We start from the raw sequence: 20706 nt of genomic DNA, 5'->3' as shown, positions 1-20706 counted from the left end.
AATGAGGGGGAGGAGAGAGTCGGTTGAGCTTTCTGCGGTTGTTGCAGGCAGGCAGCGTCGCTTGATTGCTTCATTCCCTTTTAGTCCCTGCCCAAAGATGTTGATGAGCCAACACAGTACACACTGTACATTCCAAATGTCAAGTGGGCCTTTGTAGCGCCCACTCAAAGATACTTAGTCATTACCGATCAGTAGAGCCAGTCTTGCCGCACTGCTCCCGATTGAAGACCCAAAGGAGAACAAGCGGGGAGACACGGCAAGAACGCCCGGAATACGGACGCGTGCGATGTCCAACAACACAGCGGGCCATGGAGAGTTGAGCCTTTTCCGCTGTCTGCGGCGTCGGCGGTGAATCGGGTGCCGATCCGATGGTGCCTTCCTCTCACTCATCTGGCCCTCAACCTAGCTGCACCTTTCAACCTCGCCTGACTACCGCTGGGCCCTCCAACCCTCTCATCAGCGCAGGCTGCACGCCCTTGCGCTGATCACATCATGTCTACCAATCAGTTCGACACGCGCCAATTCACAGGTCCAGGTAATGACCGTGAGCTTTTCATCAGAACCTTCTGAGGTTGTGCTTTTACTAATCAATACAGAGCGAGTTGAGAATGTGAAAGAGGTAGAAGCTTCTCCCATTGTTTGCGCTCTGCCGACTGTCTTACATTTCCTTGCTCTTTGTTCTGCTCCCATAGATATACGCGCCTCGCGCGCATACTCAATCAATTAAGACTTGATTCTTGCTTCATCAGAATGCTATCATACGCGCGATGCCATTGATCACACCCGTCCCATTTTATCCATCACTCCATGATGCTCACAAAGATCTACAACAACAACTAGATCGACCATCTTTCAAGTATCCCTTTATCGCTAAAAGACGGCTCCAAAGCATCACCAGCTTTACGGCAAAGCTGGCCCAGCGGCTGGTCAGCGATGGTACAACATTTCTTGGTATTGGTTGTTGTCGTCGCCGCCGTCGTAGTCGTCGTCGTCATCGCCGTCGTCTTCGTCGTCTTCGACGACGGTGGCGGCGGCGGAGGGACGGGGAGAGGCCGCAGGAGAGTTGATGGTGGAGGCAGGAGGCAGGTTGACGGGGGAGGGGGGAGGAGGAGGAGCGGCAGGGGGCACAAGAGGAGGACCGACGGGGGGCCCGGGAAGAGAAACTCGCTGCTGGACTTGGTCTCCAGCTTGACCTGGTGGTGGTGGACGCGGAGCGATGAATTCGGCGTAGTCCCCGAGATCCAGGGGTTCGCGCATTTCTACAACCAAGTCAGTAACGCGCGCGCAACACCAGACACCACAACATCATACTGGTATTTGGAAACAGATATCTAGATTGGTATTTTATTGACCCAACCCTATAGAGGCTAGGAACGACGAGCAGTGATGCTCCAGCCACCGAATCAGCGGCTCAAATGATGACCAAAACCACCACCCAGAGCGCCACCATCCAATCGCCTGCTCCATTGATAATGGGATCAACCTCGAAGAGTGCTCCTACTGCGCCCTCTGGATTAGCAGCTCAATCATCAGCCAAGTCCACCTCCAAGAGCGTTGCTGCTCCGCCCTCCAGATCAGCACCTGGAATGTCAGCCAAGTCCACCTTCGAGAGCGCTGCTGCTACACCCTCTGGACTAGTGCCTCAAGGGCAGGCGCCGAAGGCGAGCCACTGCCACTCCCAGAGGACTGGTGTTGCGGAACTGAAGGAGCAGGACTGAGGAGACATCCCTTTCGCCTTTCGCACTCAGTTTGACTTGATGACCCCTTTGGACATAGCATTTCCCTATTGTAGTGTTCCTTTAGATGTATGTACATCTATCTTGATGCTTGACTTGGTGAGTTGCAAAAGATTCGCTCTGTGTCGCGTCTCTAGCACCAAAACATAGGAGCTAACATTCCCTCTTCACTCGTGGTAGATCCAGGTCGAGGTCCAGGCCGAGGTCTCAAGAGTCATCACGTATACCGCTGCTTTCTCGTTGTCACATTCAATCCACCTTCCTATTGGCGACGCGTCATCGACAGCACATATCGTACAGCAAGCAACGAAAGCACAGCGCGGCACAAAAACAGCATCCACTCCAAACAGCCACGCAACAATGGTTCGACGAATTATAACAAGACCAAGGACAGCCAGCCAGCCCATCCAAACCATACGGGTATCAGACAATCCACTTGCTCTCCCACACCTCTCCAACCACCGTCCACCCAACCTACCACTCACCACTCCCCGACGGGCCTCCAGCCGCGCCAATCGAGCCCAACCCACCCACCTCCTCCCTCTTGATGCGGAAGAAGGCCAACTTGGCAAAGCGGCCCAGGCCCGCCCAAAAGTGGCGGCCGGCGGGGTGCTCCATGACCTTATCGAGGAGCGCAACGACCGCGGTCCTGACGTCGGCGCGCGGATGGAAGAGGCCGAGCGAGAGGTAAAAGAGGCCCGAGTTGCTCTCGGGCGTGACGCTGAGCAGCTGCAGGATGGTGTCGTACTGGCGCTGCGAGCCCGCCTGCGCTATCATGCGGTTGACGGCCTGCGTGTGGCTGCCGGGCGGACTGCTGCCGCCGTTGGGCGTTTGTGAGTTGGAGGCGTTGCCGCGCGGTGCGCTGCGTGGTGATACCATTGTCGAGGGTGAGCCGGGCCCGCCTCCTGAATCGCCGTTGGCGGTTGCTCGCGCGAGCATGCGTGCTTCCTCCGGCGTGGGCTTGGCGGCGTCTTCGACGGAGCGCGCCAGGGCGAGATAGATGCTGGCGCTCTGGTCGTGGCTCACTCTTGTCGCGCGCAGCTGGTCGTGCAGCCACAGCAAGTCGAGGTTGCGGATGGGTTGGCGCTCCCAGATCCGCGCCAGGTCTTGTACGTACGAGTAGTAGGATCGCGTGTTGCGCCAGCCTTCGACGCGGTGAACGTTGGCTGCCATTTCTTTCATCCGCTCGGCCTCTGTTGCCCACACATAGCCATGTCCTTTGACGCTTGGGTCGAGCAACGGGAAGAAGGTCCCGCCGGCATTGCGCTCAATCTCGGCAGCGGGGGATGACGTTGGAGAGAGAGTGGAGGTTGCTGCGCCAATGTGGAGGGCTGATGCGCCGTACACCGTCTCCTCAAACACTGCAGCGATTCTCGTGAATTTGAGAACCCAGTCGCGCCATCGTGATCTAATAGCACCCTCTCCCAAGCGGCTCGAAATGGCTCCCAGAAGAGACTCCATGAACTGAGTGTCCCCGGTGGGATCTTGATCTTTGGTATCCTTGCTGCTTGAACTGGGCATGTTCATGCTCAGATTCGCCTCGAGCCCCTGCTTCAGCGCACTAGCTACTGGCGGCGGCAAGTGAGACTGCTGTTGTTGTTGAAAATACAACAGTCCCTCGGTGACACCAGCGCCTTCAATCTTGTGTGAAATCTTCATTCGACCAGACGGTAGATCGCAGAGAAGATCCCACCATTCAGGTTTGTGTGCAAATGCAGGATTTGTGACTCCTGCAATGAAGCCTGGGACTTTGATCAAGTCGTCGATTTTGGTAAGATCGGTATAAGGAAAAGCATGACGCGTGAAGCCGCGAAGTAAACCCCCAGATGCCAGGGAACATGCGGCGAGTACAGCCTCCGCGACCTCGCCCGAAGGCCGGTTGTGACCAAGGAAAACAATGCGCTTTTGAGTGAGCAAAGCGTTGACCAGGACTATTATAGGGTGGGTATATGCTCCAGACGTAGTGAGATGAGGATGAAGAGTAAAGGGTTGCGGAGATGCCGAGTGAGGCGTAGAAAAGGTTTGGATGAGTTTTATAAGAGAAAAGTCCCCAACCGTCTCGGGGCTTATGGCCGAAGGAACCTTGATGGGGACTGGTATACCGTTGTATAAGACGCGGCTCTCGAATTCGTGGGTATCTCTTGGAAGGGTATATCTCCTGGGATCATGTTGCTCCATGGGTGATTCTTGGGGTTCGCCGTCTGTAAGTGCGAGACGAGTCTTGTTTGCGTCTTCAGCCTGACGCTGAGCAATCATTTGCTCAAACTTTTCAATAAACATGTCAGGGACTGTGGATGCCTGTAGTATGTTGCGCTCGAGAAAAGATAGCTTTGGCATGAGCGAAAGATCCATGGCATTCAAAGAGTCGTATAACGAGGCGAGTGTCTCCGGTACCGGTGCGCGGAAATATTCTTCGAGCGCTAGGAGTAGTATAGGCTGTGGCATGTCAGATCATGTCCATCTTGTTCCATTTGGCGCGTACCTTGTATATGTGCAAGAAACTGTGTCGAGTGCATATCGCCATTGCTTTGCAGACGGCACCTCTGTCCCTCGTTAACACCAGCCCAAGGCTGTGGATGCGCCATCTCACCTCCTAACGGTCTGATCTTGCTTGGTGTTGACCAGATTCAGCACGTATATAAGCGGTGGTCCCTCGAACCCCTCATCGTCGGTCGACTCCTCATCGGAATCGTCGTCCGGGTCGGATTCCCCTTGGTTTTCAGCGACCCCTGATTCTTGCGCGCGCCTCTTCCTCTCGCGCCGTTGCCGTCTCTGCTCGCGCCGCTCTTCCCTAGCCTCTTCCTCGGCCTCGGTGTCCTTGTGCAGGAAGAAGACGGTCCAATCCTGACTGCGCATGTGTGCCTGGTCAGGCAACATCAAATCGGCCAACATGTGCTCATCGCCGCTGATGGGGCCAGGGTACTGGTGTTCCATGGTACTCCCCCGATCAATGTCGAAGCTGGCGACCAAAATGTACTCGACATGATTTTCGGGGGAGTTGCGGGGATACTGGGAGCGCAATGGGCGGTGCATTCGCGCGTCGTCGGAGCTGTAGCCGTAGGACTTTTTGGGGGAGAGCAGCGAGTTGGAGTCTCTAAATGGCGGGGGGACGGGGGAGCGCGGGGGCCGCGAGATGACGGACGGGGAGCGCGGAGGAAAGCTCGACAGCGAGCCGGACGACTGGCGAGGGCGTTTTCGGTGGGTTGTGGATTGCGAAGACGAGGAGTGAAGCGCAGGACGCTGGACACTGACTGAGGCCATGGTTGCCGCGAGGACCAGAGGATGGGCAGTGCCAGGCAGAGGCAGGGGATGCTGGTGCTCTGAGCTCGCGAGGTCCCTGTGGGGTAGGCGATCTTCACGACGGCAACAACAACGCGATAGGCATGCGCTGCGAGGCGGACACGACCAAAAAGACTGGGTATGTAGGTGGAGAGGAGGTTTGGGAAGCTGGCGCACTGGTGGAGCGAGACGGCGACCCCTAGGTTGGTGCCCTGCTGGGTATCCCGCGACCCTGAGGACATAGCTCCAGCGCTTGTGCGCCGCTGCGGTAGCTTGCATGTGGTTTTGGTCGCGTTGCTCCTCCGACCAAGACACCAACACCACTGCATGGACACTCCAGCCTCTTCAATCTTAGCTTGGCTCCAAACATTTACCTCCTCCCTCTGCCGTCGTTTCCTCTTAACCTTGCTTGCCTCTGTCTCGCGCTGCGCCGGCAATCATGGCAAGTCGTCTACCGTCCTCTGTCCGTTTTCCACTCTGACACATGTAAACAGTCGCCAACACCAGGTCAAGGCACCCCCTTCAGGCCTGGCGGTCTCTCTTTCAACTCGCCCGCTGGCTCGCGTGCCTCACCCTTTCGTCGTTCGGGCTCGACTTTGAACCCGCACTCGCCTTCAGCCCTGCGCAATTCGCCAGTCTCTCCTACCAAGCCCGCCGCCGATTCCAGTCGTCCTGCTACTCCGTCGCGCCTGTCGCCCACCAAGGACAGAGAAAGCCCCTTCCGCCGCTCGACGTCTTCTCTGCGGAGCAATAGTGAAGAGCCCGTCACCTCCACCAATGCATCTCCAGACGTCGCCGAAACCATGCTGTCCGAAAGACCAAAATCGCCTGCTGGCCCGGTGTCGAGCAGCCCGTTCTTCACAAAGCTCAAATCAACAAATAACACTCCGCCAGCCTCGCCCACGAGACCCTCTCTGCAGCGAAACATGACGTCTCAAACCACAACCACCGACGGCGGAAGTACCATCAAGGCGCCGTCTTCGCCGCCCATGGCACGACGCAACAATCCACCACCAACCACTGCTACTATCGATTTTTTCAACACATCCAAACCGTCCAACAAACCCCGTGCCAATTCTACCACGACCTCGGACCCTCTAACTCGACTTCCTCCATCTCTGCTCCACTCGATGCGAGAATCCTTCTCGGTTCTCGACGCCAACAATGCAGGCGTCATTACTCCTGCTGCCATTACAGAAGCTCTTGCGCAAGTCGGCCTGGACCCCACGCCGGCGCTCCTTTCGTCCTTCTTTCCGCCCTCTGGTCCACAATCGCTCAATCTCGCTTCTTACCTCAACATGCTGGCTGGTCTGCTCGCTCCCATGAGCCGTGAACAAGAGCTTTTGGCGGCGTTTGAAGCATTTGACGATGGGGACGACGGGCAGATTGACGTGGCAGAGTTGACCGAAGCTCTCGCCAGCGTCACGGGGCTTGAAGGAGGCGAGGCGGAACGTTTGAGCGCGCGGGAGGTGGAGAGGGTTGTTGAGGGGTTCAGGGGCCGCAGGGCGTTAGCCAAGGGCGGCAAAGGAGGGCTGGTGCGCGGAGAAGTCTTTAGATATAGGGAGTTTGTGGGAAGCATTTGTGGAGGTGCTGCAGGAAAGGGCGACGGTGCGGCTTGAGTTGGGCGTTTAGATGGGAGGGACAGCGATCGATTGACGTTTGGGTACGATTTTCATTCGGTACGAGAAGCATGACGAAGTTTTGGTTAGGTCACATTATATGTAGCACGGCGTTCTTCAAGCACCTGTGCTTGCTTTTGGTACCTGACAGCTTGTTTACCACATCGAAGTGTGGGCCTAGTTGAATCCAAGAAGCGACAATAACCCAAATGGGCCGACTGACACACGTCGCGTTTGTCACTGCATCTTCATTCGTGCCGGTGTCGTCTGTTTTGCCAAAACGAGGTCACCAGCTCTCGGCGCGTGTTTCTCATTACGAGAGGATTGCGGTGAAACCGTCTGGAAGAAGACGACGTTTGACCAGGTCTTATGCGCGACTGCCCAACGGTCACGTCGAATGGAATCGACGACATCAGTCACATGGGGTTGGTGACGGCCAAAATACCTATTGGCTCCCTCGACTTGAGTTTTGACAGACGTCGAGCAGGGCTCAGCTCAGCCATTCGATGGACCCACGCGGGACGGAAGGGCCGGTCCAGGAATAGAAAGACACCAAAACCACTTGCGGTGTCGTCAATCCAGAGGGTTCCTGAAACGGGCGTGGTGGTATGAAGAAAGCGAGGTGGAATGACGATGGCGCCGGCTAGGCTGTTTGGGTATCGCGAGCTGGCGGCGCTGCGGCGTCATTGCGAGACAAAGAGACAGGTCGCGTTGAAAATAATCGTCATTTCACCAGCTAAGGTCACAGCTGAGGACAGTCAGGCGGGCGTCGAGGCATGCCCAGGGGTCATCCTTTGGCGAAGGGAGCAAACAACAACGGAGACTGTGGCGGCGGGGTGGCGGTGAGCGGGCGCGTGACGATGTCTGGCAAAGCAGATGGTGGAGAGGAGAGGAATGAAGTGCTGTCTGCCATAGCCAGCGATAAGCTCACATGGTGGAATGCACGAAAGCAGACAATCGGCCTGGATTCCCCCTCCCGCGGGGCACCCCGCGTCTCCGTCAGTGCGCAGCCGACTGAAGGTGACCATCAGGTCCTATCAACTCTCTCTCCTCCCTGCCACTTTGCATAGGTACTCTCTCAACAACTGCACCGCGCCCAACACTTTGCTACATCCCAATTTCATACCCCGCGAATAGCTGGCCTTCTTCTCCAACGACACCACGCTGCCAGCCTCTCCCAATCGCCCGCGACCCACCATCTGCACCCTCTTGCTGCCCGTCCTTACCTGACCGAACCCGCGCCCTATCGCACCGCTACGCTACATACCTGGCCATCAACACCACTCCGACGCCTGAGAACACTCGCTGTCCACCTGCCGCCATCGCCCTTCGGCACGCGCGGCAAGCGACACACGCTCCCATCACGGGCCGAGTGACCTCAGTCCGTCGTCCCCCCGGTCTCACCGCTGTGACGTCTTCCGCCACGTCCCCCGCGTCCAACCGGAAACACCACTTCTCGCAGCGTAGCAGCCTGTGCCGACAGACCATCATCTTCTGCGGTACTCTCGCTGCTCGCTCCAACTGCCCTCTCCTCGTCGCCGTCTTTCCAAGCCCATTTCATGTCCTCATCGCCCGAGAACGCGCCTGTCCTGACGAACCCCCCACCTATAAGCATCGGATACCTGTACCAGCACCAGCGGAACCGATCAAGAGCTGTGGACAACAACTTGCAGGTGCGCGGGCGGAATATATCCAAGTATGAATTTGGGCGAAGAGATCGCTATGGGGAGAGAGTTACGCGAATATACCCACGACAGTGAGTCGCCCTGGCGCCCAACGCCGTCAACCAGTCTCATCTGCATGTTTGAGCCTTGTCAATTGTCATGATGCCATATTGCGTGTTGTTGTTTGTGTTTGCCATGATCAAGCTGCTAGGTCAGGGGCCGTTGGCGCCTCCAAGGACCGGACAAGCGCGTGGCTGAACGTGGAAGATCGCCATTCCTCACCATCACCCTTTCCGCAATCTTCACAGCCTCATGTCGGAGCTCCGTACAAGTCGCTTACACATTGCCAGAACAAAATCACCTCAGAACATTGCTCGCTACCCAGCGTCCCCCAATCCGGCCACGTCCCCCATCATTCAAGCCTTTGGCAATACCACCTCAACTGCCGCGCATTACACCAGCGAGTGGACCAAGTCGCTTCCATTCTTCGCCGGCCAACCTCACCCCAATGGGAGGAGCGTGAGCGGTTCTCCAGGTCAAAACTTTGGCATTTCCAACTCCCCACCCAGCCTTGGCGGACGCCCCATGAGTCACCCCAATCACTACCCAAGCTTCGGCGGCAGGTTACAGGGGTCCCCGCAGCAGTCCCCTCCGCGGGACAGACGCGCCTCCATGTTCTCCCACCAACAACCACCGCTGCCCCACCAGCCTCAGTCGCACTACTACGGCCTTCCGGATGTTGATTTTGGACTGGATGCCCCGCAGAATGACCTTGCGCCCGGGAGCAATGGCTACTTTTGTGGATTCGATTCTCTGGATGCCGCCGGAGACAAGCCCTCTTTGCGCGTTGGACAGAATGCTCTCTTGGTTGGATACGAGGGAGGTCTGGACGTCTATGATGTTGGAGCGCAACACATGAATGTCTTGGGAAGGGTCGAGGGACTAAGAGGGGCGGTCATTGGCGCAAAGATTCTCCCCTGGGGACATGGTTCGGATCCATGCGCTGAAGACCGTCCTCTGGTGGCTCTCATCATTCACGGACCGGTGGTGGAAGGCATCAAGGATACCCGCCATTCGAGCGGCTCGTCTTCTGGTGGTAATACCGATGAGAATGATGGCTCGTCAAGCCCACCAACTCGGCCTGCCTCAGTAGCTGGCGACAACATGATTGCTGACGTGACGCACTACCAAACCACCGTCGAAGTATGGTCTCTGAAAAAGGGCCAACACGTCGCCACGTTGTACAAAGCACCTCCTGTAGCGTGCTCGAGTTCTTTGCAAAGCCCCATGTTCCGCCCACCACCGCCATCTGGAGATCTCCGCATCGACGCGAATGGAAAGTTTGTCGTCGTGGCTTCTGGCTGTAGCGGAGAAGTCTTTCTGTTTACCCCCAAGAAAGACGAGGCTCAGCCTGAAGCATTCAGGTGCATCGGAAAGATTTGGACCACTGTACAGATACGCGACCATACCCCTGTACCAAGTACGTCGAGCTCGACCGAGATCAACAGCCTCGAGGTGGAGAGCCCGGGTCAATACGGATATCCGCTCTTTTCCTTGAGCGAGCGTTGGATTGCCGTTGTTCCTCCGGCATCCTCGAATCTTTACTCCTTGAATGGCGCTCCCTTATTTTCGCCTACGTACCCGAAACCACCAGGAATCGCGACTCACGCCCCTCCTCCGCCGCCGTCTCCCAACTGCCAAGTGGATGCTCCAGAAGACGGTTTTTTCAAGAATGCATCCCGAGAGGTTGCTCAGCAAGCCATGAAAGGCATGCAATGGGCTGCAAGCACCGGAATGCAGGCTTGGAAGGCCTACTGGAACAAGCCAACCCCTGAAGCTCCCAATGACATTGTCCAGACTGACGGCCAAGGTCAAGCATATTTCCCCCCTACGCATGGCCACAACAACTCCGTCGCAGCCAGCGAGCCCTCGATGGTATCGATCATCGACTTGCAGAAACTGGCAGACGCAGAGACGTCGCGCAACAGGTCGGCTCTGCAGCCGCTTACGACCTTTGCCGCTCCTTTGGGCTGCAGCTTTTTGTCGTTTTCCCCTAGCGGCCTCATGTTGATGACCTTTAGCAAAAAGGGCGACAACCAGTTTGTGTGGGATCTCAACTGCATGCACCACACGAGCTCCCGCAGTACTCGAGGAAACCGGTCGGCTCAGTCGCACGTCCGTCAAGTGGCCAAGTTTACGCGCATGACCATTGCCAACATCATCGACGTGGCCTGGTCGGCACCAAGTGCCAGGCGGCTTGCAATCCTTACGGACAAGGGGACAGTCCACATGTATCCCATGCCTGCATCGGCCTTTCAATGGCCGCCTCCAAGGAGAGCCCGCAAGCCAGACCCACCAAAGACCACTGAGACTGCCCCAGAGAGCGCAAGCGCAAAGGGTGCCGGCATCATAGGATCTGCTGCACAAAACATTACAGGCAAAGCCAAGCCCTTCTTCACTTCGGTTCGCAACCGCAGCTCCAGTGGAGGAACTGGCTTTAGCCTGGGTGGATTCGCCATGACACCCGCGGCCGGTGCCAAAGGCGGCAAGGCCGTCGCTGCTGGCATTGGAAAGTCTATTGGAGGCGCTGCCAGCAATCTCAAGCATGCAGGCGACAACAAACTCCAGTTACCATCACTGGTCAACGGCGTCAGTTCCAGCTCTGTCCGCTGGCTCTACAGCCATAAGCACAGGGACCCGCGCATTGCTCTCGTCGCCGGAGGCCTCTTGACCATTTACAAGGTCCGATTCGAAGAAGTCCGGAGCAAGAATGGAAGGCCGCAGACTCGCATCACAAAGCAAAAGATTGTCGAGTACAGTCTGCCCACCATTCGAGACATGCCCGTCGCACCTGCCGTCATGGCTTACATCCATTCCCGGCCAGGAGAAGAGTCGGCACCATTCCCCGGCACCGAAAAGATACAAGAATCGTACTGGGTGCCGCGCGCTCCGCTCGTCCGTCGCAAGCAGAACCGCAAGCTGCTGGTCCACCCGCTGGCCACGGCCGAAATCGAAACCAACACGCCCTACCAGCCCTTCCACACCGACCGCCGCATCGACCTCTTCATCAACAACGTCCCCCCAATCCCCGAGCATCATCATCACTACGATGACAGCGAGGGCGTCCCCATCACCGAGGCCCCCTCGACCTTCACCGCCGCGGCCGCCCTGCACCACTTCGACGACGCCGGCCCGTGGGTCTTTGGCGCCGACATCCCCGCCCTCAAGGTCTCGCTCCCCTCGTCGCACGCCTCGGACGACGTGGACCCGCTCGCCGACGACCTCCTCGCCCTCGACCTCGCCGACGCCGAGGGCCGCCCCGGCGCGGGTGGGCCCGGGGGCGCCATGGTCAGCGACTTTGCGCTCCGCGAGGGCGAGGAGGAGGTCGAGCAGGTCGTCGTCACGACGCGCCGCCGCCGGCTGCGCCGCAATCCGCTCGATGACGGCGCGGGTGGTGCCAGCGGTGCCGATGTCGAAGAGGGCTTCTTTGAGGACGACTGCGAGGTGTGGGATTTTGCTGGCGATCGCGTTTGAGCGGATGGGGAGGGGTCGTTTGTAGATAGGTTCGGCATGAGGATGCAGAAGTGTTGCCATTTTCGTATCGCATCGACGTTTTGCCATGGAGTGCTTGCTTGCATGATGGTGCGATATGTATGCCGCAGCGCAGCACATAATGGGATGAATGGATGAATGGATGAATGGATGGATGGATGGACGGACGGACGGCGGTATGGGTTCCGGCTTGGTATTCGGGCTTTGGCCCTGGACTGGTTGGACGGACGGATGTAAGGCAAGGACAGACAGAGATGAAGATGTAAGTAAGAGTGAGGGGAAGGAAGGAAGGGGGGAGATTTCTTTTAGGTGCTTGGGTGATTGCATCGCTCTCTCTCTCTCTCATCTATCTTCTCACTCTCTCATCATCATCTTGATTGAATCAATAATCCGCTTCTTCAGTCGGTTGCCTTGAGATCTCTGGCTGTCTCTTTTGTGCTGCGGGGCGTGTACACACGACGAGATGAGTGCCGCTACGTCAGGTGTGTTTTGCGGTCGTCTCCTCTCTCTTTCGTACATCCCATCTCGTCTCCGTTTCTTCTTTTTGCATTCTCCTTCCATCCCACATCTCCCATCGAATCAGTTAGCTTTGACGGCGTTTTGGCATAGACGGACGGATCAGGACGGGGCAGGACAGTGCAGGTGGGGCTTTGGGTTGGATTGGATACTTCGGCCTTTCAGGAAACTACTCACTACCAATTCACGGGGGGTTGCAAAAGAAGCGGCAACTCCAAGGCAGTACATGTGCTCGAATGCTCCCTGTAGCTATGTTCTCAACCCGAATGTCTTCAATCAGATGCTTTGAAGTCCGGCAATTTCTCGCGGAAAGTTCCTGTTAAAGTAGCCCCAAAACCCATGCTTTCGCCTTGAAACATTTTCTCAAAGAGCAATCAACTTCAGGACACTCTCCTCGAACACCACTTCCAGATCAAAATATTTCTGCAGCCACCTACTGTGGTTCCTCAAACAGAAAGATTCACCCATCTGGCAGAGTCCTACTCCTCTTGCGGCAACACGATTCTCCCCGTCAACCATTTGCGCTTGTGGACCCGAATGTAGTCCTCCCTTTCCAGAATGTCAATAAACGCCTCAATGTCTGCGTTCGGCTGATCCTCGAGGAAAAAGGCACACAGCTCCCTCTTTGGAAATATAATTACAAGTCCCAGCCCGGGAAAAGGTAACCAGCGCGTATGTTGCGTGAAGTCCGCCAAAGTGATAGCGGGAAAACCCATGGTGAAGTTGTCAAGTTTTTGTGACACAACTTCGACGAAGCCCTTAAAGCTGCAGCGATCCAGGGACAGGCCTGACGTGCTTCTCACAAAAATGAAGAGGTGGCCGCCCTCTGGGACTTGATCGATGATTGCCATGTTGGCACGGACGATGGCGCATGGATTTGAAGTGGGGTTCCAGGACACTTGCTGGCCAGCATACTGTTTCTCATAAGTTGCTCGAATCCAGATGAAAGTGCGCTGGGGGACGAGTCCAGCTTGCAGCCTCAGGCCCATGGTGACACCCTTTTCACGTTCCTGCCGTCGTTTTTCGTCCTGATCAGTCTGTCTTTTCACGCCCTTGACGATCTCTGAGTGGGTGCCGTGGTTCGAGGATTCCCTGGCTATTTCGAGGCAAAAGCTTAGCTCGTCAGCTGTTTGCGCTACGCGTGGTGATGGTGGAGTCGCTTTTGGCAGAGCTGGAGGCTGTTCCTCGAAGGTCTCTTGCGACTCGTTCTTCTCTGGCTGCACCAGATGGGTTTGTCGGTGTTTGGCAAGGACGTCAGACCTGGCAAAGGTCGCTGAACAAATGCCACATTGGAATGGTCGGTTTCCGATATCTGGCCGAGTGTAAGTAACGTATGAACTACAAATACCTAACAGGGAGTAGCACGAACGGGAGGTGAGGTGCCGCTTCAGGTGAAATTTCCGACCGAACTTCTGGCCACAAGTGGCGCATTCCCATTGGCCGCTGCTGTTCTTGTTGTAACTTTGAACTGGGGCTGTTGTTGGGCTTGTTGCTGTTGCTGTTGCTGCAACGTCGGCGCTCTGTTCAAGGTATTCGAAGACTCCTGGGGGAGCCGCGTCGTCATCGTCGTCAAAATTGGGACCGCTGTCCGCGAGCTCGGCATCGCGGCGGTGGTTCTCGTTTTCGGGGCTGGAATTGTCGCTCTCGGAGTCGCTCTCACTTTGCGACTCGTCCGCGAAGACCGAGTTGAGCGTGCTCTTCGCGTAGGATTCCGCTTCGCTGGTCCTACTGAGGCGGCGTGCGATGCGAGCTTGCGGGCAAGGGCGTTCTTCTTCTTTGAAGGCCATTTCTCTGGCTCGTCGGGGTTCTCCTCCTGTGCTAAGCGGTACCTCTTACGCCTGCCGGGTCTCGACGTGTTTTTCCTCTTCGCTGGCTTTTCTGCGTGTAAGCAAGGACCGCCGGAGAAGAGGGGAGGGGCGGCGATGGAGTTGAAGTACCCATCTCTCGGGCTCATTCGGCCTTTTCGCTCGAGCGTTCCTCAGCCTTGCCCGCCAGCCAAGCTTTGCCATGTGGGAGTGGTGTCAAGAGAGTGAGGGCCTGAGCGACTGAACTGGTCTCCAGAGCGAGAGAGAGGGCTTGGAAGGCGTGCGATTTGGTGTCGCGGAACGCGAAAAGGCGCTGTAGCCCAGAGGTGCAGCTGTTGATTGATGAGGGCGAGAGCATGTGGCAAAAACCAGCCATGTAGAAAAACCAGCCATGTAGAGAGAGGGAGGAGCTTCGTTGGAAAGAAGAAAAGAGAGAGAGAGAGAGTCGGTTGGTATTGAGGCGAATAGGTTGCGCATCCGGATGGATGTGAGATGGAAGGTGCGTGCGCTGCGATTCCCCAAAGAAGGCACTGCCAGAAAGGGAAGTTGCGACGCGGCTTTCCTCGACCAAACGAATTGCACCAAACTTCTCAGTGCTCACGCACAGGTATCGCAGACCGTATCGTATGCATGGCTCTTTCTCTTTCTTGGTGGCTGCTGTGCGAGAAATCCTAGAATTTGATTAGGAGCGAAAGGTATCAAACGAGGGTGATTTCTCGGTAGGGGATATAGGACAGGCAACTGCCAATGAGGATAGCGAAGAAAAACAAGAACGACGAGGAACTTAACATGACTGTACCACAGCCAGATCTACCTTCTGCTCCGACTCCTGCAGTCCTATCCTGCGATCCCGTCACGACAAGACGAAGTGTTCAGCCATCTCTGCACTGCCAATTCCACCATGTCTGCACATCTAATCTGGATCAGATAGAGAGAATACAGGTGACCACGACTACGACAGCAGCAGTGACGCGAGCAGGATCGCTCTAAGAGCCGTCCAACCCGAGATGCCGCCCGTCAGGATCCCGTCGACGCAGCAGCAGGAGCAGCGCGCCCCGCCGCCATCCATCACACCAGCACCTACTTGCTGCAATGCGAGGCTGTTTTGCGACACCGTGCAGTAGCTGTCGCTTGTCTTGCGTGCCGCTCGCCGCCTGCCCCTCCTCCTCGCCGAGCTGTCTGTCCTGTCTGTCTGTCTGCTTGCCGTAGATGCCGTAGCGCCTGCGCATTGCTTGGACAACAGCCGCGCTACGTTTCTGCTCGCCAGATAAGGTAATTGTATGCGTGACGTGCGTGCATGGACGGAAACGGGCTCTTTTAGTAGCAAGTTGTATAAGTTGGCCGTTGGTCGTCGACGTGGTTCGACTTTGCGGCTTCCCCGCGATTAACTTGCAATTTTGGACGGAGAACAGCGGTGCGGTGGCCATTCTCCTGTAATTTCCTTGATTTTGGCGAAACCGTCTCGTCTTTCCTCGCAGAGGACGGGATTCCTATGGTCAGTTCGCCAATTTTGTTCGTCTGTTCGTACGAAATGATACGAGGCCGGTTGTTTAGAGTCTTCTCGCCCGCCAGCCACTCGTTGGTATGGTAATTGTCTCAATGGAGCTGAACTGGGAACAGTGCTTTCAACATACATTCCCACTTAATGGTTTAGGCCCTGCAGTGTCAATGGTCGAGGAGAAGACATGCACTTGAGTGTGTTGTCTGCGCGGGGTTTGATGGTTTGATCCACACAAAAGCCCGCAATGTGCGGTCCTGAACCTCCAGTCTAAAGCTACATGTCAGTCTACTTGTCTTGAAATCTCCAGAGTAGCTCAGGCCATACTGTGAGGGGCTTGACTGCTCGGGAACGAAAAAGTTCCGCGGAAATGCTTCAAGTCGAAGTTTTCCCAAAAGTAGACGCGATGCTGCTTGGACCTGCCAGAAAGGAAAGTGCTTTCTCCGAAATTGGTAGGTCTAGCCGTGTGGCGCTGCAGAGTACTTTATATCTAGCAATCGTCAGAAATCTGGATGATGCTGCGTCAAGACTCAACGCGAAGCGGTGAAGATTGCCCTGCGCTGCCTGATGATGTGATAATTAGTAGACGAAAGCAAATGCAGAAGGAAACTTCAGATCCGGTGACCTGATTCAAGAACTTCTTATGCTGTCCAGGTAGATGATTCGTCGGTCGCGTCAGGGGAGCTAGTGCGGCTGAAAGACGATTACCGCAAGTTTATCTCGACGACATGTCGCATAGGCAAGATTGAAAATCGTCCAGAAAGAGGGCAGATTGTAAGAAAGCGGCTGGCCATTTTGGAAGACTTTGCAAGCATGCGCACGCAACTTTTTGAAACTCCTCTGCTCATTCGTAACTAACTACGGCCGATGATGTTGACCTCGAAGTTGATTCGGGATATCGTAAACATGAAAAGTCGTTGAAACTTTTGCTGGCCGCTGGGTATAATGTTGAACTCTTCGTTCGCGCTCTTCAAACCCCAAACTCCTGTTGCCGCTTTTTGTGCTTTTGAAACGCAATGATTTACTGCGAGAGATCCTCGCCCCAGACCTGCTTGGCGATTTCGACCTCCAGGCGGACCTTTGCCCATTGGTCCTCCTCAGAGAGCATGTTGCCCTCCATGGTGGAGCTGAAGCCGCACTGGTGGCTAAGGCAGAGCTGGTCGAGGCCACGGGGACAGTACTTGGCAGCCTCGTGGAGGCGCTTGATGATGGTCTCCTTGTCGTCAAGCTCGGCCGTCTTGGATGACATGACACCGAGAACGACGACCTTGTGTTCCGGCAGGAAACGGAGTGGCGAAAAGTCGCCAGAGCGGGCATCGTCGTACTCCAGGAAGTAGGCGTCGACGTTGAGGTCCTTGAACAACACCTCCGCAACGGGCTCGTAACCTCCACTAGCGAACCACTGGGATTGGTAGTTGCCGCGGCACAAGTGGATGCCAATGGTCATGTCAGAAGGACGCTTGCTGATTGCGGCGTTGATCAGCTCTGCGTATTTCTTGGGAAGTGCGTTAACGTCCTCGTTGCGCTGAGCAGCTTGTTCCCTCATCTGGGGGTCGCACAGGTAGGCGAGGTTGGTGTCATCCAGTTGTACGAAGCGGCAACCTGCGTCGTACAAATCTTGGAGCTCCTGTTGGTAAACTCGGGCAAGATCATCGAAAAAGATGTCGAGGTCCGGGTACGAGGCGATGTCGATGGAGGCACGGCCGCCGCGGAAGTGGACCATGGTCGGGGAGGGAATGGCCACCTTGGTCGTAGCGCCGGCAGGCTGGTTCTTTGCAATGGCTTGCTCAAGGAATTTGAAGTCGTTAACCTGGACAGGCTTGGAATGACCAAGCTTGCCAGTGACGCTAAGAGAAGGAGGGCCCTTCATGCCCCTCTTAATCTCATCGCTGCTCTTGATGTGACCCTTGACGGTGACACCGTCGAGCTGTTGCAGGAAATCCAAGTGGAAGTAAGCCCTGCGAAACTCGCCGTCGGTGATGGACCGCAGGCCGTTTTGGATTTGCTTGGACACGACATCCTCAATCCACTTGTCCTCGACCTGACTCAGCTCTTCCGCGGTGATTTCCTTGTCGGCGAATTTCTGACGCGCCTCCAGAACGGGCTTAGGTCGCAGCCACGACCCGACGTGGTCAGCTCTGTATACACCGGTAGGAAGCATGATTGATTTGACGATGGTGAAGATGTAGAATTGAAGCCATTTTTCATTGGGAGAAGGGCTTTTTGAGTTTGAACAGGATACAGCCCCACACTCAACAGCGCGGCAGGACGGAAGAACTGGAGCACGGCAAATGCGAGAACCATCACTGCCGAAGGTCGGGTCGATTAACACCTCTTTATCACGTGACTTTCCGCTTACCTAACGCCCGGCGTCAAAGCGCGTCGGCCAAGACAACGCGTCTTCCTTTCCTGAGCACCAATCCAGCAAAGTCATCACCATCCGCGCTTCTGTCGCACCTTTGCCGCCGCACTCGTCTACGGCTTGTCCGCTTCGTTGCTGAGCACCACGATCTTCGAGAACCATATCGACGCATGGTAATGCTCGCTAGCTCCGGCTGCCTCTAGATCGCTGGCCGCGGTCCGAAAAGCGGAGGCACTTCCTCGAGGTTCCGGACGTCTGTCAGCATTCCCCTCATCAAGCATCGCGCAATGACCTAGCAGCCTATTCGATGTAACTCTGAGATGTCCGAAAAGAATGCCATTCACATAGACTCTTCGTCTGTCCGCTCGCATGGCAAGCAACGCGTCGTATCACACTCCAGTGACCTCGGTTGTTCACATTTTCCAGGAACAAGAACAATTCTATTTTTGAAGACAGGCAATGATTTTACCCCGCCTGATCTCACAACTCCGATGATGCCCATCCATTTACACACGCCAGAACTCTGCCTCGAAAAGCAGCCAACATCCATGCTTTACGGAGAAATGCCTCAGGATCGCATCAATTTTTCCCAGGCATCGACGGCCCCCAGGATCCGCTAAGAAGAGACACAGTCGAAATCTTCCAAGAGGGCTGATGCAAGAGGTTCGGAGCAGACGTAAAGGACATCAAGATGCGACGTGAAGCCATTGAATCCGGAAGCAGTGCACGTTGTGTAGGCTATAAGACGGTCAGCGCTTTGGCATGCTGGGAATCATCAAAAGACTCACCCCCCATGCCGCGATAATAGATCCAGTCTCCAATCTCTAGATTTCCGGGAAGGCGGCACGTAGGATTCACGCAGTCAACACTGTCGCACGTCGGACCCCAGATGCTGTACTCTTGCATAGGAGCCAACTCGATACCCCATCTGTCTTCCAGGATTGTGCAGTTCGCTCTTCGGAAAACTTTTGGCACTGCTGGAACTTCGCAGAGGGAGTTGTAGTGGCTTCCGTAGGTGCCATCGTTGATGTACAGCATCGTCGTCTTGAGGTTGTTCGACTCAGTTCCGTGCGGATCGCTCCCTCGCTTGGCTATCACCGTGGCCGCAGCTGTGAAGGCGCTGTTCACCATGTAGCGACCAGGCTCGGCGATGACGCGGATGTCGCGCGAGACGTATTTGTCCAAGGCTGCGTTGATGATCCCAGCCGTCTCTGCAAACAGCGGGCCGGCGCTGAACCCGCCGCCAATGTCGAGCGTGTGTACCCGGAACCCCAACTGCTCAGCCTGGCCGAGGACAATGCTTGCATCGTGTACCGCTCGAGAAAAGGCCGTGGGATCCTTGCCGCCGCTGCCCACATGGAAGCTCACTCCAACCACGTCCAGCTCAAGCGACTTGGCCAGCTTCAAAAGCTTTTCCGTTGCCTCGACGCGCGCTCCAAATTTCTCGCTAAGCTGGCACAGCGCAGAAGGATCGCATGCCACGATCCGGAGAAATAACTGCGCCTCGGGAAAGATCTGCTTGATCTTGTGCAGCTCTTCCGCGCTATCGAATGTCATTTTTGAAACGCCTTGTTCCCGCGCGTACTTGATGGCAGACATGATCTTGCAGGGGTTGGCGAAAACGATCCGAGAGGGGTCAACGCCCATGGACAAGATGGTGCGAATCTCCGTTACTGAGGCGCAGTCGAAGCCTGTTCCAAGTGCGGCCAGCAAACGAAGCACCACTGGATTCGGGTTGCACTTGACCGCTACGGGACAGACGCAAGCGTTAACGCAGCCAGGAGCCTGGAATTCGGTCACTACTTACCAAAAAAGGGCGTCACGCGGTCCAACTGCCTTGTCCACTCTCTGTGAAGGCGGTGTATCTCTCCGATATCTGCAACGAAGAAGGGATCATCTTCTCCAGGCCTGCTGGTTTCAAGATCGATGCTCTGGATTCTCTTGTGCAACGCCTCGAGGACCAACCGCTCTGCACTGTGGAGCCGAGGCTTGGTCACCTGCTGGTTGCGGACCTTCTCCCGCTCGAAAAAACTCGTCGCAGACGATGGAAGAGATGCTACTCCAGGAGCCATGATGTTGGAATTATTGAACGCTGCAAAACTTTTTTTGGAAATCTGGAGAGTGGAGAGTGGATGTTGTTTTGGGATATTAAAAAGACAGCGGATTGAAAGATGAGTTGCTTTTCCCTCTGGGCATCCAACATGGCTTTTATTGGTTCTGCTTACGGTCACGAATCCGTCAGTTTCAGGTCAATCTTTTCGTTTTTTGCTCTGGCAAAGGCTGTTGTGTTTCACAACCGTAAGCGCACCATGACGAAATATCGCTCAACCAGCACTCAAAAGGCAATGTTGCCCCCGAGCGAGGCGAGTAGGTGAAGACAATCTCCACGGACAACGGCTACGCTTTCCGTGAGGTCGGCGAAGAGGCTGAAAACCCCGCAAAACCATGGGTTGACACATAGGTCGCGACTGGTGACGAATTACGCGTGGCGAGACGGTCGTGAGCTTCCCACAGCAAACGGACGCTATGCTTGATGCGGCGCAAGCGGTGTTCGTGCATTGTCGGCTCTAAACAAGCTGCAGGGTCCGTGGTGATATGGTGCCAAGAGAGATGAAGACAAGCTTTGCGGCTCACGGCAATCACCCGCATCAGCGGTGAGAGGCGCGAGGTAGCGA

General features: G+C 55.9%; 7 protein-coding genes across 7 annotated transcripts; 3 read left to right on the top strand and 4 right to left on the bottom strand.

Moving 5' to 3' along the window:
• Positions 1–1764: 1764 nt before the first annotated feature.
• BKA78DRAFT_133686 (docking domain of Afi1 for Arf3 in vesicle trafficking-domain-containing protein) lies at positions 1765–5556 on the bottom strand. Its single transcript, XM_066882649.1, has 3 exons — positions 4327–5556; positions 4219–4279; positions 1765–4172 (listed from the first exon to the last, which is right to left on the bottom strand). The coding sequence occupies exons 1-3, from the start codon at positions 5292–5294 to the stop codon at positions 2211–2213; spliced, it is 2991 nt and encodes a 996-aa protein (XP_066744279.1). The 5' UTR covers positions 5295–5556; the 3' UTR covers positions 1765–2210.
• BKA78DRAFT_352761 (uncharacterized protein) lies at positions 5455–6634 on the top strand (the record flags this gene model as incomplete). The annotated part of the gene is made up of 2 exons (XM_066891414.1): positions 5455–5478; positions 5510–6634. The coding sequence occupies 2 exons, from the start codon at positions 5455–5457 to the stop codon at positions 6632–6634; spliced, it is 1149 nt and encodes a 382-aa protein (XP_066744278.1).
• Positions 6635–6739: 105 nt separating this feature from the next.
• Positions 6740–7259, top strand: BKA78DRAFT_133672 (uncharacterized protein). The gene has a single exon (XM_066882648.1). The coding sequence runs from the start codon at positions 6844–6846 to the stop codon at positions 7105–7107; it is 264 nt and encodes an 87-aa protein (XP_066744277.1). The 5' UTR covers positions 6740–6843; the 3' UTR covers positions 7108–7259.
• Positions 7260–8193: 934 nt separating this feature from the next.
• On the top strand, positions 8194–11832 carry BKA78DRAFT_251859 (uncharacterized protein; the record flags this gene model as incomplete). The annotated part of the gene is made up of 3 exons (XM_066884684.1): positions 8194–8390; positions 8649–11559; positions 11611–11832. The coding sequence occupies 3 exons, from the start codon at positions 8194–8196 to the stop codon at positions 11830–11832; spliced, it is 3330 nt and encodes a 1109-aa protein (XP_066744276.1).
• A 918-nt stretch (positions 11833–12750) lies between these two features.
• On the bottom strand, positions 12751–14344 carry BKA78DRAFT_370030 (uncharacterized protein). The gene has a single exon (XM_066892671.1). It carries the CDS (start codon positions 14151–14153, stop codon positions 12846–12848), a length of 1308 nt encoding a protein of 435 aa, XP_066744275.1. The 5' UTR covers positions 14154–14344; the 3' UTR covers positions 12751–12845.
• A 2151-nt stretch (positions 14345–16495) lies between these two features.
• BKA78DRAFT_314122 (uncharacterized protein) lies at positions 16496–18105 on the bottom strand. Its single transcript, XM_066888443.1, has one exon. It carries the CDS (start codon positions 17828–17830, stop codon positions 16691–16693), a length of 1140 nt encoding a protein of 379 aa, XP_066744274.1. The 5' UTR covers positions 17831–18105; the 3' UTR covers positions 16496–16690.
• Positions 18106–18647: 542 nt separating this feature from the next.
• Positions 18648–20103, bottom strand: BKA78DRAFT_295527 (pyridoxal-dependent decarboxylase; the record flags this gene model as incomplete). The annotated part of the gene is made up of 3 exons (XM_066886492.1): positions 18648–18769; positions 18820–19779; positions 19839–20103. The coding sequence occupies 3 exons, from the start codon at positions 20101–20103 to the stop codon at positions 18648–18650; spliced, it is 1347 nt and encodes a 448-aa protein (XP_066744273.1).
• Between the last annotated feature and the right edge of the window lie 603 nt (positions 20104–20706).

The sequence above is a fragment of the Phyllosticta capitalensis genome (genome assembly GCF_038381095.1).
Source record: "Phyllosticta capitalensis strain CBS 128856 chromosome Unknown BKA78scaffold_5, whole genome shotgun sequence".
Lineage (NCBI taxonomy): Eukaryota > Fungi > Ascomycota > Dothideomycetes > Botryosphaeriales > Phyllostictaceae > Phyllosticta > Phyllosticta capitalensis.
This window is presented reverse-complemented; position numbering and strand designations above follow the sequence as displayed.